Source organism: Trachurus japonicus, chromosome 13, assembly GCF_045865225.1.
Source record: "Trachurus japonicus isolate A0001 chromosome 13, Traja_1.0".
NCBI classification, from domain to species: Eukaryota; Metazoa; Chordata; class Actinopteri; order Carangiformes; family Carangidae; genus Trachurus; species Trachurus japonicus.
The window spans coordinates 4,974,968-4,997,165 of record NC_140919.1 but is presented as its reverse complement, the minus strand read 5'-3'; the positions used below and the strand labels follow the sequence as shown (position 1 = coordinate 4,997,165).

The following is a 22,198-nucleotide window of genomic DNA, read 5'->3' as shown; positions in this document are numbered from 1 at the left end:
CACTCAGCTTCTTCAATATCTTCCTTAATATCTGAGCTCCATGCCCTCCTTCTGTCATGACTAGATTCCTCATCATGTGAGACAAGTACTGTATATAGTATAGAGATTTGGCGTTTCCCATTCATGTGTTTTAACACAATGTCCTCAAGGCAGGACAGCGGCGGTTCTTGTGTATCCTGATGACACTTTGATGAAATGAAATGCTTCAATTGTAAGTATTTAAAAAAGTGTTTTTTTGGAATTAAATATTTCAAACAAAGATCGTTAAATGTTAGTAAAGTGCCCTGAACATACAAGTCTCCAATTTTTTGCACCCCCTTGTTGGCCCAAATTTGAAAACCACCATCTGCCCGGCCAGGAGTGAACTGTGCATTATTCCAAATAGGTGAAAATTGGGAGATGGGAGGTGTATCACCAATATGTCTATGAGCTTTAAACCATATATCAATAGAGTTCTTAAGGAAGGGATTTGTTGTTTTTTTCTTCAAAGTTTTAAAATCTGCTGAATATAAATATAGGCTTAGTGGCAGCTTAGATATTGATGCTTGTTCAATATGAACCCATGCTGGAGGAGAATGTGTGACAAAATAAAACATAACACTACGCAGCTGAGCGGCCCAGTAATACCACTGTTAACTGGGCATCTGTAAACCACCCCATCATATGGCAAGTACAATAATCTGAGTCTTAATCTAGGTTTTCGATTGTTCCAGATAAACCTACAAAATGCATTATTAATTTCTTTAATAGCATGCTGTTTTAATGTAGCGACATGTTAGCAGTGATTGTACTGATTCGTAATATCATAATAAACTCTCTCTGCTTAATAGGCATATTTGACTGTTTGTTAGATCATTCCATTCATGTTATGTTCTGTATCTTTTACAGTGTTTGATAAAATGGCTCAAAGTCCAGTAAATTCCTGTTCAAAGCAGGAGGTCAGCTTGTGGAAACATCAGTGTGCTTCACCATGGTCTGACTGGAGTTTTCTTCACTAACAGCTTCTCCTTCATGGATGCTGACGACCTGTGAGCTCCATGAAGGCTCATGACAGAGGCTCATCACAGCTGCTGCTGCTACATCACACGCTGTCCACCTGGATTCATCAGCCAGCACATCTTCCCATGTGTCACAGCTGATCTACAGGGATTCAGGCAGCGTTCACACAGACTCTACACAAAGGTCAGAGACAGTCACATCCACCAGCACTCATACACAACTCTGAGGATTCATCTATTAGTATTACGTTTATTAAGCTACCAAGATGGTCGGCTACACAGCTGATGAGTTACTGAAGGTCTAGGTATCATCACATGATCAATCATTCTTTTTTCTAAAGCAAAGAACTTATAAATCTGTTGTTTCAAATTGAAAACGCTGCTTTTTTGGTCAGTTTATTTTGTTTGGACTTTTTCACACTTATCTGTGTACCTAGCTACTCTCTCTGCCAAATGAGAAATGAAAGGATTAGGTAACAAAACAAAACTCAAAACTGGATTTAAAAAAAAAAAAGAATTAGTTACTCTCAGAAACAAAAAAAACAATTGATCACGTGATTTTGTTTCTAGTCTTTGGTTTAGAATTACAAATCAGATACATCCAGATTAATTTGATTTCTGGATTCAAAGTAAATAATGATAAAAAAAAGAATTACAAAAATCAAGGAGGCAACATTTTCAATTTAATCATTTCTTGATTGTGGCACCAAAAATCTCTTACTCTCTTTTGGTTTTAAAGTAAATCACAGTGTTGTGTTTTTAAATGATAATAAATGATGGATTATGTGATGAGACTCAGACCTGAAACAGTGAATATTTACAGTAACACTCACCTGTTCATATTATTATCAATGTAACGCAGTGCCACCTAACAACCACAAGGGGCCAGGGCATGAACATGAATGAAGACTCATATGAAAGTGGTGTGTTGAGGTAGAAGGTCACATGAGCAGGCTGGACTGCAGGCTCACTTCACTGTGTTTCAGAGTGGACTGGTTTCTGGCTCTAGTCTGAGCAACATGACTGGGAACACAGTCAGTCCACTGTTGAAGAACCATAACAACTGTAACCTACAGACTACATGAGTATAGTAGTTACAGGAGAAGCTTATGGGTTAAGGTAGGAGCCAGCCCATCATCTGCAATCAAACACTATGACAACTAGTATCATATATCGCCGTGACGACAGACAGGACGTTGGATGTGACGTGAGAGAAGTGACATTGTCAGCGAGCCACACGGCTGCAACAAAGGATGTAAGGAGCCACCAGAGCAGCAGAGAGAGGTGAGTTCACTATTCACTACTATTAATGATGCACAGTAGAGTCTGTTGCAGAGCAGCGTCCATGTCAGAGATTACAAGAGTTTTTATTACAACAACTGTCACATTCACTGAAAAAGCTCGGGACTTTCGGGGTGACCTCCGTGTTATGTGGCCCACTGAATATGGCAGTAGTGGAACTCCCATCATGCCTCTGGGCCGAGCCCACGGCGTTGTGGGTTTGATGCTGCGTGTTGATGAATGCTATGCTAGTGGATTAAATGGATGAGTAATGAGACTTTGAACCATGGATTTTCATCAACGACAACACTGACTAACAACAAAGATAATGTTCAGTAAAGTCAGATGTGTTAAACCTACAGTCACTGATGTTGTGCTTCATTTGAATCATCATCAGGAATCAGTGTTTAGTTGAAACTGTTTCCATTGTTACTAACAGGTGAATATTGTCTGTAACGGACTACAACTGGTCAGATGAAATGAGTACGAGAGCCTTTACTTTCTGACCTCTTTATGTTGACATGTATATTCACACAGTTGGTCTGCTGACAGTTCTATAGTTATATATTTCCTGTATTATTAAGCATCATGACAGTGAGGAGCTGCCAGTGCCGTCACCATGGTGATCCAGATGATGAGTTCTAAACCTGGTCTCTGTTTTCCAGGTCTTTAAAGGTGAATTTCAGCTCCTAAAAGAACAATCCCAGGTACAGTAACTCTCCTGCCTCTTTCTGAGCTTCTTCTCCTTTTCACATTCACCTTCTCATTTATTTAGTTCAGTTTTTTAGTTGAAACCATCTCAAAAAGTCAAAGAATACTTTATTAATCCCTGTATGCATTAATGATCATGTAGACCAGCACATCAGAAGATTAGGTTGACTACAGGAGAACAGAGAAGAAGCAATAAGCAACGAGCAGCAGAGGTAGAAGACACAGGAACAACAGGTACGTTTGACAATGTGTTATTGTCAATTAGTGTGGGCAAAGCAGAGAAACTCCACACAACAGCAGAGACACTCATCCTCCCTCTGCATTAGTTGTTTCTCCAACTTTAGCTTTTTAAATCAGAATCAGTGTTTACAGTCTGATGTGAGTGCACACAAGAGTTTTAGAGATTATTTTACAGGCTGCACCTTTAGAGGCCATGAGGCGCATTGGCAGCAGTGAATCATTTCAGAATAAGGCCTTTACACACTGAGTTGTTTTTTTTCGTCCAAAATTGCAGCACGTCAAAAAATAAATTCTACCTCATGTTGTGTCGATCATGTTTACACACCAAATCCGAAACTTTTTCATTAAAGTTTTCGGAACAGGTTCAATTTAATGCGTTTTTCGCATCCGTGAAAAGAGAGAGAGGGAGAGAGAGGGGTGTGTGTGTGTGTGTGTGTGTGTGTGTGTGTGTGTGCGCGTGTGCGCATGTGACAGCCGCTGTTCAGGATCATGGAAATTGATCGTCTTCTGTTTAATGTGTGAGCTAATGATCAATATCTATCAAACTGGACCACTGACATCCTAAAATAAAGTGTTGAAGTGATCATGATAGTCCTGCTGCTCATTTACAAGCAGCAGATCCCCTCGCTATGGCTCCTCTCAGGATGGACACAATATTTTCATTTCTCTCTTTCATTAATCGACAAGTGAGAGAACCACAAAGTGCATCACTGCGTGATGATTTTTGTCTCCCTCTCCGGAATTTGGAACACAAAATAAAAATTAAACGAATAAAACGCAACAGACTCAGTGTGCAAAGACCTTAAGATGTCGACACCTATGGAGAGACATTTTAGTCAAAACTTGAGGAATAAATAAATAAATACAAATTTGCCAGGAAATGTATCTAAAAAAAATCCAAATGTAAATGTTTGTTTATTACTGTAATTAATTTATTTACTGATTCTTTTTTACATTACAATTTTTATTTATTTCACATCAGATTATTTACAGGACAGAGATGAATACAGTTTAATAATGGAATCAGCGTCATGGTAACATAAAAGTCATTGTCTGGTAGGATTAGTAGCTGATGGTTTTTGTGCTGCTCTACATCAGCAGGAAATGTCCATCACATATAAAACTGATTCACATTGTTTTATTTGATTCAGTGAAAACACAAAGAAAAAGAAATCACATGTAATTCATTCTATTCAGCGTCCGTACAACATGATGTGTGTTTCCAGTTGTGTTTCTTGTTGTGTGTGTTTAGCTGTGAGCAGCTCACAAACAGCCTGTAAAGTTGAACATGAACAGTGAATCTGTTTAAAATGTGTTTTTCTCCTCAGTGACGCTGGCGGGTCCGTGTACGTTTCGTTAGTTTGATTTTTCCTTTAAACCGAACTGTCAGAAAACGAAAGTCAGCTGGTAATTTGGTTTTCCGTTTCAAACCAAAAACCAAAAAACCAAAATTCAGGCTGGTTTTTTGTTTTTTGTTTTTTTGTTTTTAAAACGAAAAAACGAGGAAACCAAAATCAAATTACGGTAAAATTTTGATTGTCTTTTTGTTTTTGATCTTAAACAACACATTAACGCCGATGACAGACCGGAAGTGTCGGAACTTCAAAATAAAAGCCCAGTGAATTGCGTTATAGCCACAGACTGTAGATGAATGGCCTATAAAATCTTTTTTTTTCTTTGTAAATGTTGTGTTTTGAGCACATGGATACATTTTCACAGCTGTGTTTATTTTTTACACATGAGTGACAAGCTGATCGTTAATTAGTTAATCTTCCTCATGTACTGTTCTCCTCGCTGCGCTGGGTCTCTGTCTCCGTTGCGCTGTAGCGCTTCGCTTTTCTTCCATTCAGTCAGATCATTTTCACAACGTGTTCTGCGGCCCGTCTCCGGTCCCAACCGGGCTCCGGAGGCTGTCCCTCTCTGAAGCAGAGGGTGAGGTCAGCTTCACTCCCGCATTAACGCCGATGACAGCCTGGAAGTGTCTGAACTTCAAAGTAAAAGCCCAGTGAATTGAGTTATAGCCATAGACTGTACTGTAACCTATAAATAGCCTATGAAATCTTCTTTTTTCTTTTTTTTTGTGTTTATTTTTTACACATTAGCGGCCAAGCTCATCATTAGTTCATCTTCCTCACGTGCCTCGGTCTGTCCGTTGCGCACGCTGCAGCGCTTCGCTCCCAGGTTCAGTCAGAGCATTTTCACAGCGTGATGAGGTCAGCTTCACTCCAGTCAGTCTTCACAGACAGTCCACTAAGAGTTTCTGAACATTTCCTCCTCAGTTTGTCCCAGGCGGCGGCAGATAGTTTTTAATTTAATTTTTTATATATAGGCCTAGTATATATGGCTTGAACGCCATTATATGAGACCAGGCTATTAATTGAATACTGACTGATTGTTTTGTTATTTGAGGAATATAGCTATATTACGATCTGCTGCAGTAACGTTTGCCACCTTGTGGAATAATGCTGCATGGGGCTGGGTGATAGAGACTGAGACTCAACCCGACCCTGAGATCTCCAACCCCGGGCATATTTGGCAGGTGGCAGCGGCCCCTTTATGGTTCTTTTCTACTCTTTTCAGTCACATGAGATCCAGTCCCAGACCTCGGCTACAGTCCGGGATTTCATCAGGCTCCCTTCCCGGCACAGGGCACTATTGGCAGCTTAGATGAGGGGAATCGCCGTGCGTAATGGTCGCGCGTAATGACAGCTCCTCGCCGGTGAAACACAATAAACTGCGCTACTTCTTGCATGTTTGTCTCATGACATGGTGGAGCCGTCACAGAAGTCCGCTGTGAAAATGATCTGACTGAGTGGAAGTGAAGCGCTACAGCGCAATGGAGACAGAGACCCAGCGCAGCGAGGAGAACAGTGCATGAGGAAGATGAGTTAACAATCAGCTTCGCTATGTGTAAAAATAAACACAGCTGTGAAAATGTATCCATGTGCTCAAAACACAACGTTTACAAAGAAAAAAAAAAGATTTTATAGGCCATTCATCTACAGTCTGTGGCTATAACGCAATTCACTGGGCTTTTATTTTGAAGTTCCGACACTTCCGGTCTGTCATCGGCGTTAATGTGTTGTTTAAGATCAAAAACAAAAAGACAATCAAAATTTTACCGTAATTTGATTTTGGTTTCCTCGTTTTTTCGTTTTAAAACCAAAAACCAAAAAACGAAAAAACCAGCCTCAATTGTGGTTTTTTGGATTTTGGTTTGAAACGGAAAACCAAATTACCAGCTGACTTTCGTTTTCTGACAGTTCAGTTTAAAGGAAAAATCAAACTAACGAAACGTACACGGACCCTGGCGGCTCAGAGACTTTTAGCTTGGTGATATTAGGCCTCGTCCTTCATCAGCAGCTGAGTAAAAGTCACCGTGGTTTTTGTCCTGTAATAATCGACGCTTCCATCTTTAAAGGAAGAGGAAGAAGTTTACAAGAATCACTGAGAAGAGTTTAAAACATCTACTGATTTAATCCATGAATGTGAAAACGTGAGTGAGAGACAGAGACAGAGACAGACATGTAGAGACTGAACTGTCTGTTCAACAGTGAGAAGGTTTCTGTGACAGGAGGAGACTCTGATGCTCTCAACACAGACTCAACCAGGAACCAGACCTGGACCTGGAGAGTCTAAACCCAGGATAGAGAGGTTGAGTGAAGGTGGTGTTGAAGGTGTAGAGGTGGATCAGTGAGTCAGAGGAGACTCTGTAGAAGGACAGAGAGCCAGCAGGACAGTCCACATACACTGCTACTCTGTCAGAGACAGAGGAGGAGGAGGAGGAGGAGGAGGAGGAGGAGGAGGAGGAGGAGGAGATAGGTGTCTCTCTGTTATTGTGATAGACTCTGTAACCATCATAATCAGAGCAGAACAGACTCCAGGACTGATCGTTCAGTCCAAACCCACAGCCATAACTGTCTCCTTTCCTGCTGATTCCTCTGTAACTCACTGATAGAGAAACGGTTCCTCTCCTCTCGACCTCCCAGTAGCAGCGACCAGTCAGACCAGTTGAACACAGCAGCTGAAGCCAGTAGTCAAATCTGTCTGGATGATCAGGATATGACTGCAGCTCCATCACCCGTGTTGCCTTCCTGTTGTTGTCAGACAGTTTGATCCATGTGTTCACTGTGTTGGTGTCGATTGTGAGTGGACAGGAATCTGATGGAGAGAACAAGACACAGCTGCAGTTATTGATCATGTGATCAGTTATTGACAGTTTGATGAAGACTCATGAGGTCAGTAGCTGGGTTTCCATCCAAGTCGTATCGAATTTAAAAGCGGATTTTGTGAAAATGCGCAAAAAGCAAAGCGAATTTATGCCCGTTTCCATTCATTATTGTCTTGCGATTACCGTGAGATTACGTCATAAGAGAGCGTGAATGTATCCAACAGTTGACACTCAGCTGACACTCAACATCATGGACAATTTACGTACTTTCCGGACTATAGACGCACCTGTATAATCCGCACCAGCTACATTTTAAAAGAAAATACATATAGCCTATAGGCCGCACTTGAATATAAGCTGCAGGTTTTCATGTTGTAACATGAGATATTTACACAGAAAGACAGTAGGAACTGTGACAGTCCGCTCTCTTTTCCGCTGTTTTGGTTATGCTCCTCTGCACGATCTGATATCACCAAGTAATTAACAGCCCAGGATCAATGTCCAAGTTGTTCGTCCAGGAGCACTGTTACAACCAACCAATCAGGGGTCATTTGTGCGTTGTGATGTCATTGACAGTGCGACGTGAAAAATTCAATGTGCGTTAGCCTGCCTCCTTTTTTGTAGCCTGCCTTCATTTCACCAAAAAGGTAAGAGCATTTCCAAATTCGACTTTTGATTGTTTTTAAAACATTTGTGAGAAAAAAGGCTTGATGAAAGCTAACAACTAGCAACTAGCCAATTGTTAGCCTAAGTAATACTTTTGCATGGTTTTAAAAAATTTGCGAGAAAAAAAGTCTTAATAAGCAGGTAGGTGAATGTTTTCCGTGTTGGATAAGGTAGCTAGTTTGCTAACAACTAGCAACTAGCCGATTGTTAGCCTAACTGTTAAAACTAGCCAGAACAGTGAACAGTGGGTGAACTGTGCAGTTATTGCCTTGGGAAATATTCAGAATTACTGTCAGATAATGCATTTTGCCTTGATAATGAGTAGTTACTTTTGAGGGGCAGAGTGGTGAAGCAGCAGAGTTCATAATATTTCTGAACAGGATGCGTTGTACGTAGCTTTGTAAACTGTTAGCAGGGAAACAGGCTAATGTAAATAATAGCTGTTAGACGAGGTAATTCATCAATAGCTAACTGTAGGCTACTCTCCTCAATTTTGACAGAGAATGATGGCAACAGGCTAATCTAGGCCAGGCCGATAACCCCACACATTTTGCTTATCTGTGCTATCAAAATTTTAATCCAGGAGCAATATAGTATCACATTGATCCAGGACCACTGTTCATCACCAGTCCAGGACAGTCAGTCTCACTTTCCACTCATTGTTAATCCAGGACTGATACAGCATCACATTCATCCTGGACTGTTGTTACAAGATCTTTAGTCCAGGACAGTCATCACCTTGACGTGGACTGTTCTTCATCAGTCCAGGACAATCACAGTCTCACTCTCCTCTCATTAAGTTTCAATCATACTGATACAGCATGACATTCATCCTGGACTGTTGTTACTTACCTTTCGTCAGAGTCTATGGTGTCAGTGTTCATCCAACAGCAATAGTATCACATTTATCCAGGACCACTGTTCATCACCAGTCCAGGACAGTCAGTCTCACTTTCCACTCATTGTTAATCCAGGACTGATAAAGCATCACATTCATCCTGGACTGTTGTTACAAGATCTTTAGTCCAGGACAGTCATCATCTTGACGTGGACTTCTTCTTCATCAGTCCACGGCAGGGCGAGTCTCAGTCTATGGTCTCAGTGTTCATCCAAGAGCAATATAGTATCACATTCATCCTCATGATATACCAATCATACCAATACGTGCATGTCAAGCAAACCTCTCAAATAAGACCTCAATTGTAATAAATAAAAGCATCTTAACACTGGCCGTACTGTAGGGTTAGACCTACTATTTGACCTGCTTGAGCAAACTGAGGTTGCTGATCAGCCTGCTGTCTGCATTTTTTTATACTCTGATCGATTTGTAGTAGGGCTGGGTACCAATTTGATTTAACAAGGTCACAAGGTAGGGTTAAAATTACTCTGGATTATTACTTTAAATCAAATATAGGGTGTGGTGTTAAGAATTGTGCTCATTTTTCTTTCAGGGATGGAAGATCTTATTAAAATGAATGGAGAGTTGGAGACGGAGAACTGAACTCTGCCCAGAATCGACGAGTCCGGCGGACGCGGGCCCAGAAGAAAGCCCGTGTGGAGATGGATATCGAAGTCGGCGGCCGTCAGCGGCACTAGGCAAGGCAAGGCAAGGCAATTTTATTTGTATAGCCCGTTTTTACAAACAGTTTGTCTCAAAGGGCTTTACATGGCATCGTAACAACATCCTCTGTCCTTAGACCCTCACATCCACTGAGGAAAAACTCCATGGAAAACCTAGTGGTGAGTATGTGTTTGTTGTGTTTGCTGCCACAGATGGTCCATGGATGATAGCTAACGTTAGCTTGTCTGCAGCTGAAGGCTTTAGCTCTCGCTCCCTGACGTAGACTACTACCGCGACATGTAAACACACATTTCAGGACTGCTGACTTGTATCATCAGAGCAGCCTCCTTTCAAATTTAATAGAGGGGGGACAATACCTGACAATAATATTCTCATCTGTCAGAATGTGCCTGCTGTAAAGGATAATATAATCATAGCTGAAAATCACAGGTTATTATGTCTGTTCTGATTTTACAAGTCAATGTGTGACTGTGTGTGTGTGTGTGTGTGTTTTAAGTTAAATATCCTTTTTTCCCCCTCTTTTCTTTATTTCTAACTGTTGATAACTTTACTTTTTTGTTCTCTAAATTGCAGTCCAAAATCTGGATCAGGCCGTTTCCTGGTATACAAGAAAATTCTCTGGCTGTTTGGTCTCCTGCTTTCAAGCGTGTTGGGATGGACCGAAACACTGCTCCAACCGCAGAGAGCTGCCCCCAGCAAATATAAGGAACTGACTTAATTTTTTGATACAGAAAAAAAAAAATTAAATAGGCTACAGAAAGATTTTTTTCAAAGAATTATTTGCTGAACTTAAACTTCTGTGATCCACTGTTGGTGTTGGCAAGTTTTTATTCAGCCATGCTTACCCTTGTTTTACATCAACAGAACAGTTGTACAGTTACAATATGTTGGGAAGTTGCAATAAATACAATGCAATATAAACTATCCCTTTGTGTTGTGTCTCTCCTTGGTCTGTTAAGATAACCAAGACTTTTATGAGTCTTGAGGCATTGCCAGCCTTAATATCTCATTTGTAAATGCTCTACAAGGCATAGATAGTGCCCACTTTAGATGAGCTCACACAAAATACTTAATTAACGAGTAGTAAGTGCTTTGTAACTGCCTGAATTCATGAATTCCTGCATTAATAACTGTTTATAAGTGATCCATTGGAAATTAAATTTGTGAGTTTTTATAAAACATTTACTAACACTCACTAACCATTCATACTGGACGTGTAAGAGCGCTTGGGAATGCTGAATCCATCATTTATATATATATATAATATATATAAGCTTATTAATGAAGAGTAAAACATTTACAACTGTGATTGTAAACCACATACTAATGAGTAATAACGTCAGAAACATGCTTTATAAATGATGAATTCAGTGTTTACTAATCCATAACTACTGTGCTTACCAATGAGTAAAACATTTATAACTATGTTTACTAACTACATACTAATGAGTATTCATATGTTATAAATTATGAATTCAATATTTATTCATGCTTAACTAATGCTTAATAGGGTGTACTCATTATAAAGTGTTACCCAAAAGTATTTTTGAAATTACATTAAGCATAAAAACTATAAAATCAAATGTAATATTCACTTGATAAATATTGACAATAAAGTGTGTCAATACCTTACACTGGAGGTAAATCAGTGCGTCTATTGCCTGTTGAAGAAGCATATGGGTCAACTACTGTACATTTTCAACAAACAAAAAACATCAAGTTATTAAAACTACTACCCTAAATCTCATTGTATCTCGGACAAAATCATAACAACAGGGACAATTACATTTCAGACCAAATGACAATTCAGGAATACAAGATATAATATTCTAATAACAGTAAACCATAGCTATAAGGCTGTGATTGTCCTGGGCTAATAATAAATAACAGTCCGCAACAGTCCGGATAAAAGTAGTGCTATGGTGATCCTAGATTAAAGTGCAGGAGTCCTGGACTAAAGATAGGCCTAAGCAAAAACAGCCCAGGATGAATGTGATACTGTATCAGTATGATTAAAACTTAATGAGAGGAGAGTGAGACTGTGATTGTCCTGGACTGATGAAGAACAGTCCACGTCAAGGTGATGACTGTCCTGGACTAAAGATCTTGTAACAACAGTCCAGGATGAATGTGATGCTGTATCAGTCCTGGATTAACAATGAGTGGAAAGTGAGACTGACTGTCCTGGACTGGTGATGAACAGTGGTCCTGGATCAATGTGATACTATATTGCTCCTGGATTAAAATTTTGATAGCACAGATAAGCAAAATGTGTGGGGTTATCGGCCTGGCCTAGATTAGCCTGTTGCCATCATTCTCTGTCAAAATTGAGGTGAGTAGCCTACAGTTAGCTATTGATGAATTACCTCGTCTAACAGCTATTATTTACATTAGCCTGTTTCCCTGCTAACAGTTTACAAAGCTACGTACAACGCATCCTGTTCAGAAATATTATGAACTCTGCTGCTTCACCACTCTGCCCCTCAAAAGTAACTACTCATTATCAAGGCAAAATGCATTATCTGACAGTAATTCTGAATATTTCCCAAGGCAATAACTGCACAGTTCACCCACTGTTCACTGTTCTGGCTAGTTTTAACAGTTAGGCTAACAATCGGCTAGTTGCTAGTTGTTAGCAAACTAGCTACCTTATCCAACACGGAAAACATTCACCTACCTGCTTATTAGGCTAAGACTTTTTTTTTCTCGCAAATGTTTTAAAACCAAGCAAAAGTATTACTTAGGCTAACAATTGGCTAGTTGCTAGTTGTTAGCAAATTAGCTACCTTATTAAACACTGTGTGAAAACATAAGCCTACGTGCTCATCAAGCCTTTTTTCTCACAAATGTTTTAAAAACAATCAAAAGTCGAATTTGGAAATGCTTGGTGAAATGAAGGCAGGCTACAAAAAAGGAGGCAGGCTAACGCACATTGAATTTTTCACGTCGCACTGTCAATGACATCACAACTGACCCCTGATTGGTTGGTTGTAACAGTGCTCCTGGACGAACAACTTGGACATTGATCCTGGGCTGTTAATTACTTGGTGATATCAGATCGTGCATGCTCCTCTCGCCCATGTGCATCTGTTTACATACGAAGCCGGTGAAAAATCAATAAGTTACATAACGATGTTACGGCGTGTGTTTGTGTCGTCTTAACCGTCATAAACAAAAGATTATGGGTTACGGAGCGCGTTTGTGTTGCGGTGCAGAGAGGAGAGCTGGGAGACCGGGGCGTCGCTGGGTGAAGTCCAGCAGCTTCACCCACAAACTCTGCCTCAATTCGCATCATCTGTTTCCATCACAAAAACTCGCATTTCCTTTATTCGATACGCTGACAAATCCACCCCCTCCAAGCGTATAAACTTTTATGCGCATTTACTGCCTTTATTCGAATTTCTGGCGTTTCCATTCAAGTATTTATGCGCATTTTCACAAAATGCGCATAAGAAAAGGTGGATGGAAACCCAACTAATGATGTGACAGTGTGAAGATGGTTGAATGTGCTGCTCAAAGTAAAAACAGACTTACACTTCCTCAGACCTGGTGTCAACCATGGGACTCCAGCAGGCTGCACCCTGAAAGGAGGAGGGGGGTCAGAGCAGCACCTTCTCTGTCAGCATGCACACATGGACATTACATGGCTCTCACACACACACTGTTTTATCACTGTGTTCACATGGAGGCTGGTATGTATGGATGAACACTGAGCACAGAGAAGAAGGAGCTGGAGTCTTTATCTAGTGATGATACAGAGCAGGAGGAGAAGAGGAGGAAACACTTCATCATGTCTTTTCTCCATGTCATGTCACTGCAGTGTGAGACACACACTTTCACTCTCTGACTCTCAAGCTGCACAAACACACGTCACAGCAAAGAAGATGAAGACACAACAGGTGGAGCCGACCGGCCCAGATATCCCACAATGCACCAGGAAAGGAGGAGAAGAAGATACGTTTGTTAGAGCTCAGTGAAACACACAGTGGGTCTCATTCATGAAACGTGAGCAGCGGCAATTTACGTGGATTTCCACTAAACGTAGAAATACACAGAAATATTGCTTGTCACTGCTGCAAACTACAATTTTAATTTGCATTACTCTCTCTCATGCTCAAAATACTTTGATGCCTTTGAAACACGTCATTTAAACATGACAAAGTTAGATAGTTAAAGTATTAGAATATTTGGAGAGAGAGACGTTTGGGATCGGACACACAGGAACAGTCAAGGCTCCATCTAATGATGATAATAATGTGATATAAAACTGGAAAAACTTTTCTTCCATCAATGTGCAGCTGATATGCGATGCAGAGTGTGTGACGCTACACGTTGCTACAAGCTCGGTGGACACACACTTCATCCTGCACAATAACACAGTTGGCAGCAGTTTGGATGGAGCTGTGAGAGACGGCTGCTGCATCTGTAAGAATAGAACCTGCCTATATAACTTCATGCATGCTCCTCTACAGCTGAGGCTGTGAAGAGCCTCTTCCTCTCGTGGCTGCTGGAGCTCTGTACTTATGTGTTTTTAGTTTTTATTCTTTTTTTTATTTCATGTTGTGGGTTTACTAAGATAGGATACTTAATTCACTCCATCTGTTTCTTCCCTCCAGCCTTTGCTTACCTGTTCCAGTCACACCACTACTAACAGAAGAGAGTTACATATTTTTTCTGGACTCCCCTTCACCCAAAATGACTTAGGGGCTGTGTCCACCGGACGCGCTTTCAGCGCTGACAGCGCTCTCAGCGCTGCTTTCCCAGCGCTTAGCGCTCTCTCTCCCTCGTCAGAATGCCGCTGTTGCTAGGTTACAAAACGAGTCCTCTGACACTTCCGTGTTCCTGCCTTGTTTAATGTAAACACTACAACCAGTGTCAGAAATACACAATAGCATTAGCAGCAGCTTTTGACATGGACCCTGAGGTCGGCCTACCTTCAACACAAGTGTGGGTCATGATATAAACCGAGCCACGTCTCCGGTTGTGTTGCTGTCGGTAACGTAAGTCCCGCCCCTTCTTGATTCTGATTGGTCAGTGCGGTGAAAAGTGACATTGACGAGCGTAGCGCTGTTCTAAAAGTTGAACAGATTTCAACTCGAAGCGCTCTGAGCGCCGCGACAAAAAGAAGCAAGCGCCGAGGGCGTTTTACCGCCGAGGGCGCTGAGCGCTGTGAGCGCCCAACTCAATAGGGTTTGAATGTAAAATAGACGCCCAGAGCGCTGAAAACGCGTCTGGTGGACACGGCCCCTTATGGCGCATTTCCACTAGCACGGCTCGGCTCGATACGGCTCGGCTCGGCACGGCTCGGTTGTGTTTCCATTACAACTGAGTATCACTATTGCCGCCGTGACGTCATTTACACGGCGCCGAGCAACGCTCTAAACTCTGTAAATATATAACTTTAGCAACATTCGAAATATTTTCAGGCGAGAAAGTAGTCGTTTAGATCCCCAACATGTTGAAAAACTGACAAAATACCAGCTGTTTACAATTTTGTTTCAACGAAGTCGGTGTTACTAAAGCTAGCCGTAGTGAGCAACGCACTTCCGGTTATTTTCACAAAATAAAACACCCGTTGCCTTTTATCATAAGGAAAGCCATTACGATAGAATTGGTGCTTTTACTTTGTAAACAGGAAGTGAACCTACCCTCGCTGTAGCTAGCTTTAAACCGCCGTTTTGACTGCTCTCGTCCCGTTAACGGCATTTAACCGTTCAATATGCCTTACCGGAGAGTCTTGCCAGCTCTGAGACCGGCCTGGTTCATTGTAAAACATTTATTTATTGATGTAATGTGGTGTTTTCTGTGCGTAGGCTGACCCCAAGGCAGTGCTGCTCTTGTGTCTAACCACAAACAAACTGCTGCTACAGCCACAATTGTTAGATTTCATCAATGAGACCAACATTTATCCCCTAAAAACAGTTTAACCAGCCGGTGGTAAACCTCTAAAAAGCCATCGGGGAAGTTAATTAGCGGTCTGTTCTCCTCGGGGTGACGGTGGTAGGCTGGCCGGCGGAGCACGTCAGGAGCCGGGCTGCTGCCTCTGTGATGTCGCGGTCGCTGCTCGGACCTGGAGCTTCACTTCTCCCAAAAACATCGGGGCAAACTTCTAAACAGCCGTCGTTTGGATAAACTAACCGCACATGGGGATCTAAACAGTTACTTTCTCACATGAAAAAATATTAAAACTTAATAAAGTCACGTAATAACAGAGCCAGTCTAAATATTAGAAATTCTCTGGTAATAACAGGCTTCAGCCATGGATGTAGCAGGAACATTTCTGTTGTCGGTCGTCGCTTCCAGTGACGACACTCATCGGCCAATCAGTGGAAGGCAGTCGGCTGACGTCACGTTTTAGTAACGCTTCGGCTCGCTTGGAACCAGGGCTGAGGTGATACCAAAAGTGTACCTGGTTGCAGGTACTGCGTGCTAGTGGAAACACGCAAATAGCGCGCCGAGCCGAGCCGTACCGAGCCGAGCCGTGCTAGTGGAAATGCGCCATTAGATCCGTGATCTCTCTTTTTTTTCTCTCTCCCTCTTTCCTTGTTTGCGTCATGGCCACAGGTGAACAGGATGCACCTAACCTCCTTATATCATACATGGGCATTTTACGGCCCGCGAGCCGAAGTGCGAGCCGAACTGTTATTATGACCCGACTGCTTTTATTACGTTGATGCGCACTAATCAGCTGTTTGAAACAGTGACAGCCCTGTTAGAACAGGAGCCTGCACATCGCAGACAGAAAGTCACCTCCTCCAGGTAGAAGACAGACGGCTGCTCAGTCTCTTTCTCTGTCTGACACCAGAGCTCTGACGGAGGAGGGAGAGGAGCTGCTCTGGTGCAGGTTTCTGACCACCGGGACCGGGCCGGTGTTTCACAACCCTCCGTCAGCCGAATCATAACTGCTGACGGTTACAAAGCCCCATCACGGCACCTAATTATTATTTCCCAAACACTAAGGTTTAGCAAACTGTGATTAAAAGAGTATTTTATGAGATCGCTGGGTTTTCTGACGTGATTTCTCCATCCACCAATGGCTACGCTTGTAATCAAATCAGTCTTTTTTTTCATGTTGGTGCTGTTAGGCAGCAGCAAAGGAGTATTGTGTTTCTTCATAAATAAAAGGTTATCTACACACAAATAGAACAGTCTCACTGAATCAGAACTGAAAAGGATCTGAGTGCTTAATTATAATATTCACGTGTCTGTGAACATTATTAATTGGTGCAGTCATTTATGGTCGGTAAGTTTTGATAAAACAATCTGCCTTGAGTCCATATTTATATCATAATACAGCATGTTTCTTCAGTGATCTGTGATGGATATAAGTTGAAAATGCGATTACATGGATTGTGGGCTGTCAGCCTATTGTAATGCAATCATTTCCACCAAATGTAGTTCTATATAATTATATATAATTCAGCAATAAATATATGATGTTTCAATTTGATTTTGAATCGTATGGCCCTTCACTCACTTTATCGGAGTCAGTGTGGCCCTCTGGAAAAAATAATTGCCCACCCCTGCCTTATATGGTGGTCAGGATCTCCTTATATGGCTATTCATGAGTGGAGATCTATGCTAATTGCTGATCACCGGGGGCGTGCTGTTAATTTACGATGGGTTGGCATTCATCATCTTACACACGTGCTTACGATCAAATCTGAGTTTTCCGCACGGTTTATGAATCCGGAGTAGAGTTTTAGTAGCATGAGCTGTTATGTGCATAACACAGATTTACGAGCGTTTCATGAATGAGACCCAGTGAATTTAATGAGAAACACTGAGTGTGAAGACAACTTGTGTTTGTTTGAAGAAAACTCCACAGGAAGCTGAAGAATGAGGCTGTGAGCAGGTTTCCACAGGAGCCACAGCAGCAGTGAGTGGATGAAGGAGCTCTAATTCATTAGATTCACATGACGTCACTGTGTTTCTGCGCCGCCATATTTGTGTCCGAATCAGGGCAATCTGGGCACAGATCACAGCATATCACGTTACCAGAACAAGTGGAGTAGTAGGAGAAAATCAGCAAGAGACCGAAAATTGACGTTATTTGAAAGATGCCAGGATTATATTGTGCTGTTGACTGTGATAGCAGTCGCCAAAGAAACCCCGGACTGCAGTTTTATTCCATCCCAAAAGACGTAAAGTTATAGGCGGAATAAATAGTTGACTGCAGGCAGTCTATCAGCGGCAGCGTGGGCTGTGACAAGTCTCACAAAAAGAGGGGGTTCACTTTTTTTTTAATAACATGGATATGTTGAATTCTGTATTTTGATTACTTTCTTATTAATTACTCACTGATTCTGCATTTAGGGTCTTTTATTTCTGTATAACAGACCGTAAGTAAAACGGGCCGTTGCTAGGGACGCCGCTCTGATCAGCGGAGCAGGGCAGAAGAACTATCAAGGATTTTTACCTTGTGTTTCATTTTACCAGCTTCAGACTAATTGTGATGTTAGAAAAATGACTTCTAGCTTGTTAGAGGGAGAGTGGAGGCTCTCTGCCTCCCTCACCGCTGCTGGAAACCAAACCTGCGATCAGAGCGGACAGAGCGGACGGGCCAGCGCAGTGTCACAGCTGTGACCAGCTGTGTCTGTGACACTGCGAGTCCGTGACACAAACGTGTCCCGTATCGTAACCTCTTATGACAGACAGGATGACATAAATGCGCACATCGTAACATTTACATGATAATTCATCAATCTACTGATTGATTATCAAAAAACAACTACACATGAGTCGACCGGGAGGAGGGTGAGGAGCAAACAGTGGAGAAGTGACCGGACTTCGGACTTTGATCAACATTACGTCTCAAATTAATTAATTAATTCATAAACTGTGTAATAAGTGGGATAATATAGAGTTTGTCTGTTGTTATAGAGATATAAACCCAGACAGGATGTATGAAACCCTGTCATTTTGTTAAGAAACTGTCATTTCCATCCTGCGGTTTGCATGCTGTCATATGAGGAGACCTGTCAAATCGGACACAAATATGGCGGCGGTCCCTTCGACGTGACGTCACTGCAACCTATGAATAGAAACATCTGATCACAGTGACAGGACGGATCAGGATCTCATCATCAATGACTCTGTTCTCCTTCTTTTAAATTCTCTTTTGTACCCACCTCCATCAAACATTTAAACAGCTCTGTACGCTGAGGCCTGGGAAAATAATCCTTGTTTTATTCTTTCTGGGAAGTGTGAAATAACTGATGTTCTGTTTGTTTGTTTGTTTGTTTGTTTCTTTGTTTCTTTGTTTCTTTGTTTGTTTGTGGAGACTTTCATTAAGGAGACACTCTGTGGCTTCATCTGATCTGGAGTCAGCACACACACAGTCTGAAAACAGCTGTTTGATCACACACACACATTCAGCCACAAACACTGATTATTACACTGTTCACTACACTCACTTTCTTCTGATTGACAGCTCCAGGCCTCTGGACAGTGAGGACATCTGGATGTCACACTGTGATTTACTGTCTCCTCAACACAACAACACATCTCATTAGGACAAGATCAGGATCTCAGAGAGACTGAGCTGATTATTGATCATCAATATCTGACCAGACAGAGGCCTGATGGTGGTGCCTGATTTCTGTCTCATATTTCCTCCTTGGTTGGAGACGCTGGGAGACGAATGTCTCTGAGCAGTGGACATGGTTTGATTCTTGTTGCCGTGTTGTTATTAGTGTGTCCACACTCAACAGGTGTCTACAGTCTCTGGGACTGTTCAGGTCAAACACTCAGAAATAAAGTCTGATCCAAACATCTGGAGAGACTCAGAGCACAGCTGCCAACAGCTGCTTTCATCACTGACATCTCTTCTCCTGAATATGATACAGTGAGTCATGATGAGACACTGAAGTCATCATGAGGAGAAACTCCTGATCCCAGTAGTTCATCACTGTGACTGATGAAAGCTGCACAGCTCATGTTTGAAACACTCTGAGATTTTGGGCTTCAGTATAAACTGTGTTGGGACGAGTCAGACTGTGACAGAGGACGTCAGTGGAGTGGGCGGAGCTTCACTGTGGCCTACACAACCTCTGGATATGGTCTGAGTGATGGGATTTGATGTTCAGTGTGTGAATGGGGCCATAGAAAATGTTCCAGCTCCTCCTCCTCTATCAGACAGTGTGTGTGGCTGCAGCAGCCTCTCCATACCTGAGAGAGTCCAGTCTCCAGTCTGGATCCTCCAGTCCAGCAGACAGCAGCTTCACTTCTGAGGCTCCTGGATGGTTGTAGCTCAGGTCCAGCTCTCTCAGATGGGAGGGGTTGGAGCTCAGAGCTGAGGCCAGAGAAGCACAGCCTTCCTCTGTGACCAGACATCCTGACAGACTGAACACACACAACAACACACAGGAACCCTCTGTCAACACCTGCTGCTGTGTTCAAGTGGCATCAGATGAACAGCTGGATGGATCCTCACCTGAGAGTCTCCAGTCTACAGTGTGGACTCTCCAGTCCACCAGACAGCAGCTTCACTCCTGAGTCCTGCAGGTTGTTGTTACTCAGGTCCAGGTGTCTCAAACTAGAGGACTGGGAGCTGAGGACTGAGGACAGAGCTTCACAGCTTCTCTCTGAGAGGTTACAGCCGCTCAGTCTGAAGAGATGATCATGAGGAATTAAAGAAGAAAGGAATTTATTTTCTGTCCTGTTGAAAAGGCAGAAGGGTTTTTATATAATGATGAATAAATCCAACTATCTCTACACTTACAGAGCTTTGTTGGAGGCTTTGACCACTGGCAGCAGCCTCAGAAGAGCCTCCTCTGAAGCAGAGTACTTCTTCAGGTCAAACTCATCCAGATCTTCTTCTGATGACAGTAAGATGAAGACCAGAGCCGACCACTGAGCAGGAGACAGTTTATCTGTGGAGAGACGTCCTGATCTCAGGGACTGTTGGATCTCCTCCACTAGAGAACGGTCATTCAGTTCATTCAGACAGTGGAACAGGTTGATGCTTTTCTCTGCAGAGGGAGTCTCTTCAATCTTCTTCTTGATGTACTGAACTGTTTTCTGATTGGACCGTGAGTCACTTCCTGTCTGTGTCATCAGACCTCGTAGGATATTCTGATTGGTCCTCAGTGAAAGACCCAGAAGGAAGCGGAGGAACAAGTCCAGGTGTCCGTTTGGACTCTTTAAGGCCTCGCCCACAGCGCTCTGGTAGAAAGGTGTAGATGTGTCTCCAAACACTTGAGACCACCTAGAGGTTGTTTGTTGCTGTGACATCAGGTTGAGTCCAGAGTTGATGAAGGTCAGATGGACATGAAGAGCAGCCAGAAACTCCTGAACACTCAGATGGACGAAGCGGAACACCTTGTCCTGGTACAGGCCGCTCTCCTCTTTAAAGATCTGTGTGAACACTCCTGAGTACACTGAGGCTGCTCTGATATCGATGCCACACTCTGTCAGGTCTGATTCATAGAAGATCAGGTTTCCTTTCTGCAGCTGCTCAAAAGCCAGTTTTCCCAGAGACTCAATCATCTTCCTGCTCTCTGGACTCCAGTGTGGATCTGTCTCAGCTCCTCCATCATACTTGACCTTCTTCAGTTTCAGATGAACCACCAGGAAGTGGATGTACATCTCAGTCAGGGTCTTGGGCAGCTCTCCTCCCTCTCTGGTCTTCAACAGCTCCTCCAGAACTGTAGCAGTGATCCAGCAGAAGACTGGGATGTGGCACATGATGTGGAGGCTTCGTGATGTCTTGATGTGAGAGATGATCTCTCTGGCCTGCTGCTCATCTCTGAACCTCTTCCTGAAGTACTCCTCCTTCTGTGGGTCAGTGAACCCTCTGACCTCTGTCACCATGTCAACACACTGAGGAGGGATCTGATTGGCTGCTGCAGGTCGTGTGGTTATCCAGAGGCGAGCAGAGGGAAGCAGGTTCCCCCTGATGAGGTTGGTCAGCAGCACGTTGACTGAGGTGGACTCTGTCACATCATTCAGGATCTCAGTGTTGTGGAAGTCCAGAGGAAGTCGACATTCGTCCAGACCGTCAAAGATGAAGACGACCTGGAACTGATCAAACCTGCAGATTCCTGCTTCTTTGGTTTCAGAGAAGAAGTGATGAACAAGTTCCACCAAGCTGAACTTTTTCTCTTTCAGCACATTCAGCTCTCTGAAGGTGAAGGGAAATGTGAAGTGTATGTCCTGGTTGTCTTTGTCTTCAGCCCAGTCCAGAGTGAACTTCTGTGTTAAGACTGTTTTCCCAATGCCAGCCACTCCCTTTGTCATCACTGTTCTGACTGGTCGGTCTCTTCCAGGTGGGGCTTTAAAGATGTCTTCTTGTCTGATGGTTGTTTCTGGTCTGTCTGGTTTCCTGGACGCTGTTTCAATCTGTCTGACCTCATGTTCATCATTGACCCCTCCAGCCCCTCCCTCAGTGATGTAGAGCTCTGTGTAGATCTGGTTCAGAAGGGTTGGGTTTCCTGCTTTAGAGATCCCCTCAAACACACACTGGAACTTCTTCTTCAGGGCAGATTGGAGTTTACGTCCACAAACTGCTGCAGCATGTTCTAAATGAAAACACAGGAAATCAGACCA

The 22,198-nt window shown here is 42.6% G+C and overlaps 1 protein-coding gene across 1 annotated transcript in view; it reads right to left on the bottom strand.

The window, feature by feature from the left end:
• Positions 1-6,812: 6,812 nt before the first annotated feature.
• LOC146975302 (protein NLRC3-like) overlaps positions 6,813-22,198 on the bottom strand; it is a 214,140-nt gene continuing 198,754 nt past the window's right edge. Inside the window, exons 5-9 of the mRNA XM_085794736.1 lie at positions 20,373-22,170; positions 20,085-20,258; positions 19,820-19,993; positions 13,184-13,230; positions 6,813-7,391 (exon numbers count right to left, since the gene is read on the bottom strand). Coding sequence (XP_085650862.1) covers positions 6,823-7,391; positions 13,184-13,230; positions 19,820-19,993; positions 20,085-20,258; positions 20,373-22,170 — 2,762 coding nt within the window. The 3' untranslated portion in view covers positions 6,813-6,822. The remainder of the gene's footprint in view (positions 7,392-13,183; positions 13,231-19,819; positions 19,994-20,084; positions 20,259-20,372; positions 22,171-22,198) is intronic.